General features: G+C 38.1%; 1 protein-coding gene across 1 annotated transcript in view; it reads left to right on the top strand.

Moving 5' to 3' along the window:
- Window positions 1-18,030, top strand: part of LOC115113847 (CUB and sushi domain-containing protein 1-like) — a 494,033-nt gene that overhangs the window by 420,374 nt on the left and 55,629 nt on the right. The window contains exons 38-48 of the mRNA XM_029641828.2: window positions 4,412-4,530; window positions 4,751-4,820; window positions 4,940-5,056; window positions 7,275-7,484; window positions 8,511-8,699; window positions 13,789-13,966; window positions 14,523-14,668; window positions 14,985-15,065; window positions 16,150-16,263; window positions 17,102-17,290; window positions 17,433-17,579. Coding sequence (XP_029497688.2) covers window positions 4,412-4,530; window positions 4,751-4,820; window positions 4,940-5,056; window positions 7,275-7,484; window positions 8,511-8,699; window positions 13,789-13,966; window positions 14,523-14,668; window positions 14,985-15,065; window positions 16,150-16,263; window positions 17,102-17,290; window positions 17,433-17,579 — 1,560 coding nt within the window. The remainder of the gene's footprint in view (window positions 1-4,411; window positions 4,531-4,750; window positions 4,821-4,939; window positions 5,057-7,274; window positions 7,485-8,510; window positions 8,700-13,788; window positions 13,967-14,522; window positions 14,669-14,984; window positions 15,066-16,149; window positions 16,264-17,101; window positions 17,291-17,432; window positions 17,580-18,030) is intronic.

Here is an 18,030-nt window from a genome sequence, read left to right as displayed (position 1 = left end):
CTATTAAGATGGTGAATTAGTTAGAGCTCGGGTGACGAGACAAGTGTATCAAATGTTCGACTTTCTAGATCTTGAAGGCTGAATTCCTGCCTGGATCAGTCCTCTGTGCTTGTGGAGAAAATGTCAGATTGTTTATGCTCAAGGGTTATCATTTATCATCTGAGAGAATATGGCCATGTGGCATTTTATTGATTTATTCTGCAGAAAAACATTTAAAATGGTTGGTATGTGTAATGTGAGTGTCAGCTAGATGGAATTGGAATTAACAAGTGATATTGATAAAAAATAAATGATGTGCTAGTAGTTTGGTATAAGCCAGTGTTCTGATGCCTTAGCATTTAAAGAAATACCCAGTTTTCCTTTTGTGGTTCAAACGGTTTTTCAACAGTTGTATTAATCTCCACTCACCCCCTCCTGAACATGAGCACATGCTCCTTAAAATCTATTGAAAGTAACTTGCTCCGAATTCTGCTGTGAATTCTCCAGGAACCAAAGCTAATGTTTATAATCTCCATAGTCTCACCCCATCCCCCAACAGCCATTTGGGCTTCCCTGTTTGAAACAGTTTACCTTTTTTAATGTTTGGTATTGTAGGACTAAGCATTGCATGTGAAAGTGCTTTGCTATTGATAGGGAGAGAAACAATGAGGCAGTTTTACACACACTCACAACGGCACAGTGCCATCTGCTGAGTCGTACATCCAAACAAGGCGAATTTATACAGGTTCTCCCTTCATTGGCTTGAATAACGTGGTTGTCATGGCAACATGCTCTCTCACCGCCTCATACTGCAGTGTGTACAGTTTTAACCTACTGAAAGATGCTTTAAAGCTGTTTAATTACATAATGTATTTGCATAACGCAGATCAGTGGTTATGCTGTTGTCTGATTTTTTAAGAATACAGCTTTTGCATTCTAAATTCAAAAGCATAGAGACAAAGGTTACACAGCAGAAATGGCACTTATAGCTTCATCATTTTGTCAATACCCTGTGCACCTGGGTACCCCAACTGTAGTCATCTATCAGCATTACCTTCCCACGACTGTGGGTTTATCCATCCAAATCATAGGTGAAATTGCCATGGGGGATGGGCATACATGTCTCCCCCCAATATTCAGAACAGGTCGATTCGTGTCCCCCCAATTATTTCTAGAGAAGCGGTTCCGCCTTGGGGATCAAATCAGCGGTAATTTCAAGTGCGCCACGTATAGTTTTTGATAAAACTCAAACTTTAATTAAAATTGACATACAATATACTGAATTAAAGCTACACTCGTTGTGAATCTATTCACCAAGTCAGATTTGTAAAATGCTTTTCGGGGAAAGCATGAGAAGCTATTATCTGATACCATGCACCCTACAAAAATACTGCAACGTCACCCAACGACAGATTTTGCGTTAGCGTCGCAAACGAAAAGGCTGAAATAAAATATAAAGCATTCATTACCTTTGACGAGCTTCTTTCTTGGCACTCCTAGATGTCCCATAAACATCATTTAGGGTCTTTTTTCGATTAAATTGGTCCATATATAGCCTAGATATCGAACTCGGAATACTGCGAGTAAAGAAAGAAAAATTAGCATTTCATAACGTAACGTCGTTTTTTAAAAATCAAAAAGTCGACTAAACTTTCACAAAACACTTCGAAATACTTTTCTAATGCAACTTTAGGTATTAGTACACGTTAATAAGCGATAAATGGATCAGGAAACGATGTTCAAATCTTTATCTTGTCCGTGTAGAAAAACATGTCTGACCAGAGGTCGACCAAAAATCCGGGCGGAGTCATCAGGGAAGATGTTCCCTTGTTTGGGCTAGACCAAGAATCAATTGCGAATCAAATGACATGACTCTAGACAACCTGTGGCAGCTGGAGGCAGTGTAAACTCGGCTCTATTTAATTCGATTCACTTTTAACAATTGCCTGTAGTCGCGGAAGGATATATTTCTCCATTTTCAGTGAACAGATTTTCATGCAATTTTCGATGAAACGCCCGTTCTGTAAATGCCACAGGCGTGATTTAAACAGTTTTGGAAACGTCTGAGTGTTTTCTATCCACACATACTAATGATATGCATGTGCTATATTCCTGGCATGAATAGCAGGGCTCTGAAATGTTGCGCGATTTTTAACAAAAAGCTGCGAAAATTCGCAACATCCTTAAAAGGTTTAGAATCCAAAAATATATTATTGTAGGTCAGGGGCCCACAGATAGCATAAGACCACATCATTAGAATTGCATGAAATTAGCTTTAGCGGTCGACTTTGGGCATGATAAACGATCCATGTACTGTACATCACTGGGGCCAAGCTCCCTGGCATCTAGGACCTCTATACTAGGCAGTATCTGAGGAAGGCCCAACAAATTGCAAAAGACTCCAGCCACCCAAGCCACAGACTGTTCACTTTGCTATCGCAAGCGGTACCAATGCACCAAGTCTGGAACCAACAGAACCCTCAACAGCTTCTACCCCCAAGCCACAAGACTTCTAAACAAGACTGCTAAATAGCTAATCAAATGGCTACCCAGACTACCTGCATTGACCCTTTTTGCTGCAACTCTTTTGCACTGACTCTATTCACACACTCACACACACACTACATACACCCATGCACACAACATGCACACACATGCATACTGACGTCTCACACATTTAAGTTGACATTTTAGTCATTTAGCAGATGCTCTTATCCAGAGTGTGTTACACACACGCACATACACACTTACTTTCACACTCACCGCATACGCTGCTGCAAGTCACTTTACCCCTACCTATATGTACAATACATAGCTACCTCAATGACCTCGTACCCCTGCACATCGACTCTGTACTGGTACTCCCTGTATATAACCATGGTATTTTCTACTCCCTTTAAATAGCCAGGTTATTTTACTCTTTATTTTTTATTAGTTATTCACTGTGTCACTATTTCAATTTTTTCTTTTTTATCTTATCTTTAAGTCTGCATTGTTGGAAAAGGACCCATAAGTAAGCACTGGTAGTCTACAATTGTTGTCTACGAAGCATGTGACAAATAACATTTGATTGATTTGAATTGAACTCCTCCTCTTTTTCAATTTTCAAACAGAAATGGGGTGTGCCTTTGGTGGTTCATCATTGTGTAATTCGGGTCATGCGCACACCGACCAACGTACTGTAGCTAATTCTTTAGCTAAGCTAGCCACTTGTAGCTAGCTAGTAACTCCTCCAGTATGTGTTGACATCATTTCATAGGATTTGTTTTTGGACGGTTCTGTAAGGATCAATAAGAAATGTAACTTCTGTAGGCAAATATCTTATTCATCCATTTTTGTTTTTAAGCATTAAATGATTTTGGTATGATGGTGCATTAAACAGTTATACAGCCGTCATTTTTTATTTATTCTTATTTTTTCAAAAGGTCAACCAGTGTTTCCAGATTTCTATGAAATATGACATATAATTAATTACGATATGAGTGAAATAATTAAACTTTTTGGGAAGAAAAGCTATGTTAAAAAGCACATTTTCTGTGTTGGAATGGTGTGAAACCTGTGAATGTATTGTATTGTTTTTAAAATTGTATATCTGCCTTAATTTTGCTGGACCCCCAGGAAGAGTAGCTGCTGCCTTGGCAGAATATAAACTTTTAAAAGTGAGATTTTCACTGGACAGTTACTTTAAAACTACAAGGTTTTCTCTCAGCCTCATGGAACAATGTGTAGAGTAGCAGGAAATTAACTTTAAATCTGCAAAATGTTCTATCATCCTAATTGCAAATTGTGAAGAATAGCAGTGAGATAAGCTATAAAACAGCACATTTTTCTCTCTGCACACACACTGGATGTGTTGAAATGCAGGAAGTTAGCCGTTTTCCCCAAAAGATATCTGTTGGACAGCCTTCCACTTATCCTTCCACTTATACTGTGTTTTCAAAATACCATTCCATATACCCCTTAAAATACCCCTCAGAGGCACAATAAGTAATGTAAAACTGTGTAGGATTACAGGAAATGCGTTTTAAATGTCAACAACAAAAAAATCAGTGGGAGGACCCCCATCTGTACTGTTTTGCCCTTGATCCAAATGACAAATTATTTGAAAATACAAAACTTAAACTTACTAAAATCATTACGTCATCATGACAAAACCAATCTACATTTTCTCTATTTAATTAGCTATAGGCTATACTAGAGCCTGTTCACAGCATTCAATAATCACATCCAATTGGCTTTGCAATGTTCTCCAATGTGTTTGCCTCTTGTTGCTCCAGATTTGATAACTACTGTGCAACTCTGAAACACATAAGTCTCAAAACATGATCACCAAACTGAGGAATAAAGACCAAACATTCTTGTGATGTGCAACATTAAATATTCTACCTAACCAGACATGATGACACCTGTTCTCTCTCTCTGCTTCATCCAGCCGTTGGTCTCACCACCTGTCCGGAGCCGATGGTGCCTGCCAACGGGATCAAAACAGGGGACAGGTACATGGTCAACGAAGTAGTGTCATTCAGCTGTGAACCGGGATACATGCTGCAGGTGAGAGCTTTTGTCTTTTAGAGAATCATGTCTGCTGTATTCCCACTGATATGTCAACATGCAAAGCTTTATTCAATAAGTAAATGTGCAGAGATGTGTGCTGAGTCACGTGTATGCATGGTAAACTCAGTAACAGAGGCAAACAGTGATTTGTCTCTGAGTTCAGTGTGCTTAGAGAGAAACCCCCTGACTTTACTTCTGCTGGGAAACTCTTTTCCAGGGCCACTCCCATATATCATGTATGCCAGGAACCGTGCGGCGCTGGAACTACCCTCCCCCACTCTGCATTGGTAAGAACTTTTACTTTGAAATAGTCACATTCAAGGCTCTTTTTGACAGTTTCAGTGCTATTCATTGTCTGCACTGTTTTACAATGTGAACCACGCATTATGTGCTTTTTCCTTTCCAGCAAAGTGTGGTGGAACAGTACATGACTTGACCAATGTTATTTTAAGTCCTGGATTCCCTGGCAACTACCCTGGTAACCTGGATTGTACATGGAGGATTCTTTTACCAGTTGGATATGGTGAGGAACCTGCTATGGTAACAATAATGATAAGGAGCCCATGGCTAATATTAACAAGGTCAGCGATAATAGCTTTATTTTTTTGCATTTTGTTGGAACTACAAAAGGTAGTTCTTAGGAAAATGGATAGTGGGTCCCCCTTAGTTATCCTCTTGCTTTATTTATCAAAAAAAAAATTAACCTTTGCTGTGAGTTTAAATCCGTAAAGTATACTAATCAAATTACCTTGTATAAAAGTGGTCGTTAAAACTAGTTGCTCCTACCCTCTACTTTTTTGAACATTTTGTTAAAAATCGCGCAACATTTCAGCGCCCTGCTACTCATGCCAGGAATATAGTACGTTCATATGGTTAGAATGTGTGGATAGGAAACCCTCGGACGTTTTTAAAACTGGTTAAATCACGACTGTGGCTATAACATAACGTGCGTTACATCGGAAAGCGCAGGAAAACCTGATCACAGAAAATGGAAATAAATATCCTTGCGCCACTTCCAGCAATTGTTAACAGTGAGCCGAATTAGATAAGACCGAGCATTCAACTCCCACAGCATCCCCATGTTGTCTAGAGTCTTGTGAATTGAATCATCTTTGATTCTTGGTTGAACCGAAACAGGGGCACCACTTACCTCCAGTCTCTGCCCAGATCATTCTGGAAGAGCTCTCTCGTGAAATTTTTTCCAAGACGACAGCTAATGATTTTTACATCGCCTACGGATGATTTTTATCGCTTATTAACGTTTACTAATACCTAAAGTAGCATTACAAACGTATTTGAAGTGTTTTGTGAAAGTTTATCGTCTACTTTTTGAATTTTAAAAATGACGTTACGTTGTGAAATCACTGTTTTTTTCGTTTATCACACAGTCTACATATAACGATATCTTGGCTTTATATGGCCCGATTTAATCGAAATAAAGACCCAATAGTGTTTATGGGACATCTAGGAGTGCCAACAAAGAAGATGGTGAAAGGTAATGACTGTTTTCTATTTTATTGTGCGGTTTGTGTAACGCCGAAATGCTAATTATTTTGTTTACGTCCCCTGCTGTGCTTTTGTGTTGTAGTGTATTGGTGCATGCTATCAGATAATAGCTTCTCATGCTGTCGCCGAAAAGCATTTTAAAAATCTGACTTGTTGCCTGGATTCACAACGAGTGTAGCTTTAATTTGATACCCTGCATGTGTATTTTAATGAACTTTTGAGTTTTAACTAATACTATTAGCATTTAGCGTAGCGCATTTGCATTTCCAGAGCTCTAGTTGGGACGCAAGCGTCCCAAGTAGAAGCAAGAGGTTAAAATGTTATATTTATCGAAAATCAGATGTAAAAACAAAACAAAGTCACAGCAACTCGACAAGAGAGCTGTTGTTTGCAGACCACATATTGGTGGTTCTTCATAGTTCAAATGAGTCCTGAACAAAGTAACCATTCCAGATGTTAGGTAATTGTGTGTGATTTTAAAAAGCTATTCAGCTATTCAGGCTCTGAGCACAAAAATGTTCTTTACCCAACCTAAGAAAAATATTGTAACACATCGAGATATACAAAAGCAATTTTCTGCCTTATCAAGCAGCCACTCCAAGTGAGAATAAAAACAATAATTATGTACTGTGTGTATACCAACAATGCATACGTTTGTGTTGTTTACACGGCCCAATATTTTTTATAAGACACAAAAAATGCTTTTGCAGACGCTGATTTGAGCTTTTAGGACAGACAGACTGGGTAGAATAAAGCATTGTAAGAAAGTGGTATATGGATGCATAACTTCAATGGATTGTCCTAAGCATCACCAAGTGGCAAATGCTTTCCTCCAGCATTAGGCCTTGAACTAACAGAACACAACTTACCAGAAAAACACACTGAAATTGATTATAATAATTTCCCACTTCTGTGTTTCCCCTGGAAAAACACGAGTTGATCTTAATGTCATATTGCGGAATCATTTGTACCATCATAACAAATGATGTGTTGAATAGTTTCTCTCTAGGCTAGCACAATAGGTGAAAATAAACCACATCAAATGAGCCATGCTAATGTCTGCTGAATGCATTAAATGATTACAACACGTGCACACGTGCCTCAATTTCTGTTAACAGTTAACGCTTTAGGTTAATTATGGGACTTAAACCATTTAACACTTTGATGCTTGTTTTGATTATGAAATGAACATTGTTCATAGAGTATACCTCATATAATATTTCTGTGTTTTACAGGTGCTCATATTCAGTTTTTCAACTTCTCCTCTGAAGACAACCATGATTTTTTAGAGGTGCGAAATGGGCCGCAGCACAGCAGCTCTCTGATTGGACAGTTCAGCGGAAGTCAGCTGCCACCCAACCTGCTGAGTACAACACATGAGACCATGATCCACTTCTACAGTGACCACTCCGAAAACAGGCAGGGATTCAAACTGGCCTACCAAGGTGAGGTATACTCTGTTTTCATCAACCATGTGAAACAGTGTTTTCCCTATCCGTCTAGCTCCGTTTCTTCTAAACGAGCTTGGTCTCTATTGGTTTCAATTGACAATTTTGGTACTTGGTTGTTGTTTTGGGGGATTTTGTGCCACATCTGGAAAACAATCTATGGGAAAGGCCGATGTGAAATCCTTATTGTCACCGTTTTTACCTATCTTCTGTTGATATACTCTAGCTCTCTTTTTAGGAAGCAACTCAGAGTGATTAAATGTTAAATGCAAAATAGATGGAATGTCAAATTCAAGGACTTAAGTGCCTGTCAGTTAAATTATCTGAGAATCTGCCCTCTTAGGAGCATTGAGAGGTTACTCCATTATGTGGCTGCTCCCGTCTGGATAAAGCATTCAGAATCAATGTAGAGTGGCATTTAGATGTTGAGTGTATGGCTTCCACCTTACAAGAGATAACCCTGTATGTCTTCTTCTCCCACTTCTAGGCCAGTGGGTTCATATTCTAGCTTTCCCTCCTTTCCTCTTAGCAGACAAAAACAACCATATGGCTAGAATACTACATCTCATTTGACAATTGCTACTTACAGGCTAGTTCATTGTTGCCTGACTACCCAAACTCCTTTCTCTGGCCAAATGCCAGTTTAGTCTCCGCAATGAGTCTGGATCTGAATACCTCCCCGAAGATTTCTAGAACGCAAACACATTCTAACCGTTCTGATTGATCCCAGAAACCGATGGGTTGGGCCAGAGCCAGAACACATGTGGGTAAAGCAGTGGTTTGAAAATGATTCATTGGCATTTATACTCTGATGGTGGAAATGTGTCTGACAGGTGGCATGTGTTCCAGTACTGTCTCAAAAGGTTAAGTGGGATGAGTCACCTGTGGAGCACAGAATTTGTTTGAAACTGTCTTGTTGTGGTGATAGTACGTATATTCCTGTTATAATAATTATGCTCTCTCTCTCTCTCACTCTCTCTGTCTCTCTCTCTCTCTCTGTCTCTGTCTCTCTCTCTCTCTCAGCATATGAATTGCAGAATTGCCAAGACCCTACTCAATTCCCTAATGGATATATTATTAATAATGACTACAATGCTGGCCAATCAATAACTTTTGAATGCTTTCCTGGATACGTTCTGATTGGACATCCTGTGCTCACATGCCAACATGGAATCAACAGAAAATGGAATCACCCCTTTCCCCGGTGTGAGGGTGAGCATGAATTAATATGATACATTTCAGATGTTTCACCAAAAGCATAAATGACTTCTTTGTTTTACAGTTTATCAAACTATTTTAGAATGTATTTGTTAGGACGTGTTTTAGCCCTACACTAGAATTCTATCAAGCCATTACCTATTTCTCGTAATGCTCTTGAAGTGAAGTTCGGTTGTTTTAACTCTGCACGAAGAAATTGTTTTCCAAAACTGACTCTAATTACTGCCTTTGAAAACTGCTCCAATTAAGACCCACACTACTGGGACGTCTTCTAAATTGCTTCTGATTTGAGCAGTGAGAGCTGAAAAAAGCCTTAATCAATCAATACCTCCAAAGATTTCTCAGAGTCGTCCAAAATTATTAAAAAATATATTTTAATATATTACAAGTATACTAAAGTAAGTATTAGATGTATATTATATCTGAAGTATACTATAAATATAATATCATTACACTCTAAACAGACTTAGGTGTACTTTATATTCAATGTTTTTTCAGTCTTTTAGTATAATATATGTTCACTATCATTAAACTTAAACACACTCATTAAAACTGTACTTCAACTTCAAACGCTTTAATTGTAGTTTGGAATATTCGTTCAAAATACACTTGGAGTTGTTTTAATTTTTGATTCTTTTTAAATGAAACTCTACTTCTCAGTGATCAGGTACACTAAGTATACAGGACCTTGCAAAAGTATTCCTACCCCTTGTATTCCTTCAAATTGTGTTAAAAAGTGGGATTAAAATTGATTTAAATGTGATTTGTTGTCAACGATGAATTCAAAATACTCTGTAGTGTCACATTGGATAACTAAAATATAGTAATTTCATAAGTATTCAGCTGCTTTGTTTAGGAACGCCTAAATTAGTTCAGGAGTCAAATTTGGCTTAACAAATGACAGAATATGTTACATAGACTGTGTGAAATAATAGGGGTAATCATTTTTGTTATGATTAACCCTTCCTCTGTCCCTCATTCATACAACATCTGTAAGGTCCCTCAGTCAAGTATTGCATTTCAGGCACAGATTACGCTACAAAGATCAGGGAGCCTTTCGAAAGCCTCATAAAAGGGCAGTGATTGGTAGATCGTTCACAATATCCAATCAAACATTGAATATCTCTTTAAGCATGGTCAAGTTAATAATTATGCAGTTGATTATGTATTAAACCACCCAGACACATCAAACAAACAGTCGTCCTTCTGAACTGAGCTGCAGGACAGGAATGAAACTGCTCAGAGATGTTACCATGAGGCCATAGGTGATTGTAAAAACAGTTGCAGAGTTCAATGGCTGTGATGGGAGAACTGAGGATGGATCAGCAACATTGTTGTGAAACAATAATGACTTTATTGACAGAGTGAAATAATGCAAGTATACAAAATAAAATATTCTAAAACATACTTATTCTAAAATTGATTAAATATACCTGTATATATAAGGTCCCACAGTTGACAGTGCATGTCAGAGCAAAACCCAAGCCATGAGGTCGAAGGAATTGTCTATATAGCCCGAGACAGGATTGTGTCATGGCACAGATCTGGGGAAGGGTACAAAAAATGCTGCATTGAAGGTCCCCAAGAACACAGTGGCCTCCATCATTCTTAAATGGAAGAAGTTTGGAACCACCAAGACTCTTCCTAGAGCTGGCCGCCTGGCCAAACTGAGTAATTTGGGGAGAAGGGCCTTGGTCAGGGAAGTGACCAAGAACCTGATGGTCACTCTGACAGAGCTCCAAAGTTCCTCTGTGGAGATGGGAGAAACTTCCAGAAGGACAATCAACTCTGCAGCACTCAACCAATCAGGCCTTTGTGGTAGAGTGGCCAGACCGAAGCCACTCCTCATTAAAAGGAACATGACAGCCCACTTGGAGTTTAAAGGACTCTGACCTTGAGAAACAAGATTCTCTGTTCTGATGAAACAATGATTGAACTTTTTGTCCTGAATGCCATGCGTCACGTCTGGAGGAAACCTGCATGGTGGTGGCAGCATCAAGCTGTGGGGATGTTTTTCAGCGGCAGGGACTGGGCGACTAGTCAGGATTGAGGGAAAGATGAACGAAGCAACGTACAGAGAGATCCTTGATGAAAACCTGCTTCAAAGTGCTCAGGATCTCAGAATGGTACAAAGGTTCACCTTCACCTGACAGAGCTTGAGAGGATCTGCAGAGAATAATGGGAGAAACTCCCCAAATACAGGTAGGTGTGCCAAGCTTGTAGCATCATACCAAAGAAGACTCTAGGCTGTAATCGCTGCCAAAGGTGCTTCAACAAAGTACTGGGTAAAGGGTCTGAATACTTATGTAAATGTGATGTTTAAGTTTTGCTTAGTTTTTTTGCAAAATGTAAAGAAAAATGTTTTTGCTTTGTCATTATGGGGTTTTGTGTGTAGATTGATGTGGGGGAATAAACTATTTAATGCATTTTAGAATAAGGCTGTAACATAACAGAATTTAGAAAAAGTCAAGTGGTCTGAATACATTCCGAATGCTTATGCAATGAGTATACAGTGGGGCAAAATAGTATTTAGTCAGCCACCAATTGTGCAAGTTCTCCCACTTAAAAAGATGAGAGAGGCCTGTAATATTCATCATGGGTACATTTCAACTATGACAGACAAAATGAGAAAAATAAAAATCCATAAAATCACATTGTAGGATTTTTAATGAATTTATTTGCAAATTATGGTGGAAAATAAGTATTTGGTCACCTACAATCAAGCAAGATTTCTGGCTCTCACAGGCCTGTAACTTCTTCTTTAAGAGGCTCCTCTGTCCTCCACTCGTTACCTGTATTAATGGCTCCTGTTTGAACTTGTTATCAGTATAAAAGACACCTGTGAAGCATGGGGGTGGAAACATCATGCTTTGGGGCTGTTTTTCTGCAAAGGGACCAGGACGACTGATCCGTGTAAAGGAAAGAATGAATGGGGCCATGTATCGTGAGATTTTGAGTGAAAACCTCCTTCCATCAGCAAGGGCATTGAAGATGAAACGTGGCTGGGTCTTTCAGCATGACAATGATCCCAAACACACCGCCCGGGCAACGAAGGAGTGGCTTCGTAAGAAGCATTTCAAGATCCTGGAGTGGCCTAGCCAGTCTCCAGATCTCAACTCCATAGAAAATCTTTGGAGGGAGTTGAAAGTCCGTGTTGCCCAGCAACAGCCCCAAAACATCACTGCTCTAGAGGAGATCTGCATGGAGGAATGGGCCAAAATACCAGCAACAGTGTGTGAAAACCTTGTGAAGACATACAGAAAATGTTTGACCTCTGTCATTGCCAACAAAGGGTATATAACAAAGTATTGAGAAACTTTTGTTATTGAACAAATACTTGTTTTCCACCATAATTTGCAAATAAATTCATAAAAAATCCTACAATGTGATTTTCTGGATTTTTTTCTTGTCATTTTGTCTGTCATAGTTGAAGTGTACCTGTGATGAAAATTACAGGCCTCATCTTTTTATGTGGGAGAACTTGCACAATTGGTGGCTGACTAAATATTTTTATATATACAAATATAATTTGAGTTATTTAATTTCTATCGATCAATTTTTTTTTTACATTGAAAACTTCCACTTTGACAGAATATTTTGTGTAGATTTTTGACAAAAAAAACATTTTTATCTTACTTTGTAACAATATAAAGTGAAAAAAACCAAGCATTATGAATACTTTTGCAAGGCACTGTAGTTTCAGTGCCAATAATGAGTTCAAGTATAGTACTTTCTGAATTCCTGTTCAGAAGAGTGCAGAGAAAGTTCACAATGATAACGATAGTTTATTCCACATAATAAAACATGCACAGCTGAGGAACATGCTTCCTGAGAATAAACTTTTTCATATCTCAAGAAAATAGTTAAGAGTCTTAAATGTCCACACAATATACTTAGTGTACTTTCAAAAATGCATGAGCTCAAACATTTGCATATTACCAGCATCCTTTTCTGCATGTGAAGTTTTGATTTATAATAGGATAATGTTCTTCATATTTAACTTATTCAAATGTTTTGATGTTCATTTTCAAACTGAATAATGGTGTACTTTTAATTACACATTTCATTTTATTGAAATGTGAACTTATTACCGTAATATGAATAACTAAAGCGTGAAATGGCCATGGTGCACAGTTAACAAAAGTGGTTAGTAAATTGTTGGTTCAGCTACAACTACTTTGTAAATCGCATGTTGACATTGGTTGAGAAGATGCCTTGGTCAATTAAGGTAACATGGCTAATTACAATAGCTGATGTGCTTAGTTAGTATGACTGTATTTGTAAAAGTATACTTGAAATACAACATAAATACTTTTTTTCAAGAAAATACAGGAATTGTATTTCAAATAACATTTTAGTATAATTCTAATTTATGAGAAATATACGTAATATTTACCTGAAGTGTATTTAAAGTATATTTGTTTTTGCTCTTTATCTATACTACGAAAATATTTAAGTACAAAAAAGTGTCCCAATTTAGATCATTTTAAGTGTGTTTAATATACTTAAATGCTCATAAAATACAAATAAAATTGACAATGCAATAAAAGTATTTAGAATGGTTCCAATTTAGATTATTTTAAATGTACTTAAAATGCTAAAAAAATACATGATTAATGTATATTTAAATTTTTTGAATAATCCCGCTTGAGGTCCCTCATTCAACCACACCTTTCAGCATCATGATAGTGTGTTTTTGCAGTGTATTTGGTATATTCGGTTCTTGTTGAAGTATCTAAAGTCATTGCCACTTTTCCCTTTTAGTTTCAATGCTCAATGTGCAGAATTGACTAATCCCGGGAAAGAGACAGCATGATAGTACAATAAAGTGTGAGGTTTACTCTGTTGTCAACACAGTCAAAACTCATGTTTGCTGCTCATATTTTATCTACCTGTAGTAGAGTATACATCATTTACCAGCAAATATTTGAAATGAAGGTTCAATTGGTGAAGTAATGCTCTTAAATTGTTACCAGACAAAGCCAAGCAAAGCTACCGAGACCAATCCACTTAACATCTATTCCCACTACATGCTACACATACCCTCTGTGATAATACTGCTCCCTCTTCCCTTCTAATGCAGCTCCATGTGGCTACAACATGACAGCTCAGAATGGCACCATATTCTCGCCTGAATACCCAAATGAGTACCCTAACTCACAGGACTGCACCTGGCTTATCATCGTGCCACATGGACATGGCATTTACATCAACTTCACCCTGCTTCAGACAGAGCCTGTCACGGATTACATTGCTGTTTGGTAAGGGATTAATGGTTTTCACAACACCCGTCGGTTAATCCATTGGCTGATATGTATTTTCTGTGAAGAACTACCATTTACGTCACAGCATAGGAAGACTCAGAGTTATACTAAGAATACAGCAAGACAGCAAGACAGGAAACAAATAATCATATTACTGTACAGTACATGTTGCCTTACCTCCCTTTACTAGTGAAGATGCACTTGAATGTCACAATAGAATAATCTGCAGCACTAGAGAGTGGATTAAAACACTGTATATCAATGGGGAAAATACACACTTTTTGCCACAATTACAGACCTCTGTGAGTTATATAAGTTACTACTATTCGAAGCCATTAAAAGAGGGCAGTAGTCAGTAAAGCCATAATTTTTTGCTTTTTCATTCAACAGTCTGTAATTGAATGCTTTTATCTGAAAGTGAGCACAAATATTGCTATAGATTTGAGAACAAATCAATTCAACCAAGACACACTGAAATGCTGGACATTATTGCACTCTTTAACATGTGCATTATAAATGTAATGCATTTTCAATGCCTTCTGGTCTCTTCCAGGGATGGCCCTGAGCAGAGCTACCCACAACTTGGGATTTTCAGTGGTAATACAGCGCTAGAGTCAGCCTACAGTTCTTTCAATCAGGTCCTTATCAAGTTTCACAGTGACTTCTCCACAAGTGGATTCTTTGTCCTCAATTTCCATGGTTAGTTTCTCTTCCAAATCAAACATGTTGTAGCTAAAATGCAATACTGTTAAGGCTTGCTGAATACCTGTTTAAAAATATCAGAAATAAAGTATTCTCATGTTTTTAATATGAGATTGGGTAAGTGTAGTACATTTTAGTGTTACAGTTTGTATTTATATATCCCTTTATTTTGTTGTATAACCTATCCCTTGTGGGTGACATTTGATTATGATAGTGTGAAATAATGTGATTTGAGGGATAATTTTTCTATGTTGTAGCCATAATTTGCAAACAGTTTTTGGCAAAATACATATTCTTTCTTTCTCTCCTCCAGCCTATCGTCTGAAGAAATGCCCACCTCCCCCAACAGTGGAAGAAGCTGAAATAGTATATGAAGATCAAGATTATGAAATAGGTTAGTGTGAACCAGGGAGATGATAAACACTGGGTTATCCACATATTCATCATTTATTATTTTCAGTGGAACATCAGGCAGTGATCCACTACTTGTTCAGTTCAACATGTTCCTATGTGACTTTGAATCAAAGAGGGTTTACTGTACCATGGTGGTGTGTGATTCTCATTTTTGTTCAGTGTTGAAGGGGAAATTGAATTGAAATGTGTTACATACATATTGTCACCAATGCTGCAGTTTTTGGACAACCATGTTAGGGTAATAACCAGTGTTGTAGTATTCAAGACCAGTCTCGGTCTCGAGTCCAGTCTCGGTGTCAGATACATTTTTACTTGGACTCGGACAATGAGGACTTGTCATTTCTTGCTGAGACCAACCGAGACTAGCGGAGTGAAACATTCAGAATTATCAGCTCCCATTCAGTCAGCCCATAAAACCTCTTTGCCAGACCAAATATCCACACTCCTTCATGACACATGCCTATCTTATTGCCTCTTGAAACCTGGGCTTACTACTTTACTCGTAACATTACCGTCCTTTACTTTCGTTGAAAAATATTCTCAAACTTTGTCGCGCAAATCAGAATTTCCTTGATTCGCTGGTAGGGAAGAGTGGGGGACATTGTTTGGAAGTTGCACGCTTATTATTAGTAAGGGGGGACCGGGGGAAATTGTAACATGGCTTTTTATCTATTATAGACCTGTTCGGGTTAGTGGTAATTTATGAGTGGCTCTCTATTTGACCTCATGCTTTTTCTCACTATTCTAAATGTCTAAAGAATCCATGTTGTTCTGAAATATGAACACAGAAATACTGGACATTTTGACCTCTTAATATGGTGACGATTTGAGCCTATTACAAATACAACCATGGTCTTGACGTGGTCTCGGACTTTATTTGCTCCAGTCGTAAATCGGCCTCGCTTTACAGTAGGTGGTCTCGAACACAACACTAGTTATTACACAGGCTGTTATGTAATATAACTGTTGTTATGTCAATACCCTTAATATCCAATGTAGGTTTCCATCAGACGTTGATAATGTCACATCTGCTATAAGACATATTAAATAATTATTTTGTCCAGGAGACATTGTGAAGTATCGCTGCTTCCCTGGATTTACCCTGGTCGGCAACAGTGAGCTTACCTGTAAGCTCAACTCTCATCTCCAGTTTGAGAGTCCTCCGCCTACTTGTGAAGGTAAGAGAATGTTCTGACCAGATTATTTGGATTATTATAATTGATTTATTTTCAAGGAAAGGGAACAGGAGGTGAACTTTCAGCTCAGATAATTCCAATAAATTATTTATGTTATCTGCTTATACAAACATGGCAGTTTGCTGCCCTTTGACATTCTATGCAAATCTATGCACATTTTCCCCGAATACAACAGTTATTACAGCTTATTATTATAACCTTACAGTGAAATGCTTACTTACCAAGACACTTGTTCCCTTGCATCCTTGTGATGACTCCGTTATACTACATTATTAGTAGGCATTGTTCCAAGGTGTGTATCACCCTGTTAAAAAACAAATACCCCTTTTTTTGTCATGGTAGTGCAGTGCTGCTAGAGCCTCTGTGTCTCTTTGTAAATCAGAGCTCTAACAGAAGTGAGTCACAGATTTAATGGCTTATTCATACATATAATTTCTAATTATAGTACCAACGCGATGACACAGATGGGAGGCAGCACTATGGCTCTATTAAAGCACAGCACAAAGCACTACCAAGCCTTTTTTGGGGAGATAGAGAAGCACAGCAGTTTCCTTGAATTTTGTAATTCCATAATGGAGCTAAGCAGCTATGGTCCATTTGGTTTGTTTTCATTATTATTTGCCCACAGGGTAGAATATGAAAATGTTAAATGCCTTCACATTATTTCTTGTCATAGATCATTAACCCTAAGCTCATTTGGATTTGCAACCTGAAGAGGTTCACAAGAACTACAGTTGAGGTGATAAAGATGTGTACTGTAGCAACAATGACCTTTTTCTCATGAGTAATTCTTGTCTGCTTGTGTTTGTTGTGCTTTTAGCTCAGTGTCCTGCAAATGAAGAACGCGCCTTCTCATCTGGGGTTATCCTTAGTCCAGGTTTCCCTAAAAACTACCCCAACTCTCAGACCTGCTCCTGGGTCATCAGAGTTCAACCTGCGTACACTATTTCCATCTTCGTGGAGATGTTTCAGAGTGAGAAGCAGTTCGACGAACTTGAGATCTTTGACGGTAGTTTCTTTAACTAAGTCACACGCATTGTTTTTTTTGGTGCAATTTTCAAATATTTATTTATTGTCAGCAATGCGTGATTTAAAAAAAAATATTCCATGACGAGCACTGTAATGTTTTAGTGTTTATTTTTATCCGTTAGGACCATCTGGTCAGAGCCCTTTGCTGGTGGCCCTTAGTGGAAATCACTCCACACAGTTAAACTTTACAAGCAAGACCAACCACCTTTACCTGAGATGGTCCACTGATCATGCAACCAGCAAAAGAGGGTTCAAAATCCGATACACAGGTTTGTAGTGCATAACCATATGTTTCCTTTTGCGATAAGACATTATGTTTCACAATTGCTTTGGGGATGCCTACAGCATTGCATCACAATTCTTATAAGGGTTGACTGTTATGTTTCGAGACAACTTCTACCCCCATGCCATCAGACTGCTAAATAGCCATAAGACTGCTAAATAGTTAATTAATGGTTACCTGGACTATCTTCACTGACCCTATCTTGCATTGACTCTATGCACACTCACAATACAACAGTATATACTGTATAGAGACTATATACACACACACACTACACTGACACTACACAAACCCACACACATTCACATACACACACACACACACACAAACATATACCGACAATACAAACACACACACGCGCATACCGACACAACACAAACACCTTTAAACACACACACACACACACACACTTTTACACTCATAATTTGCTGCTGCTA

Source organism: Oncorhynchus nerka, linkage group LG28 (genome assembly GCF_034236695.1).
Source record: "Oncorhynchus nerka isolate Pitt River linkage group LG28, Oner_Uvic_2.0, whole genome shotgun sequence".
NCBI lineage: Eukaryota > Metazoa > Chordata > Actinopteri > Salmoniformes > Salmonidae > Oncorhynchus > Oncorhynchus nerka.
This window is presented reverse-complemented; position numbering and strand designations above follow the sequence as displayed.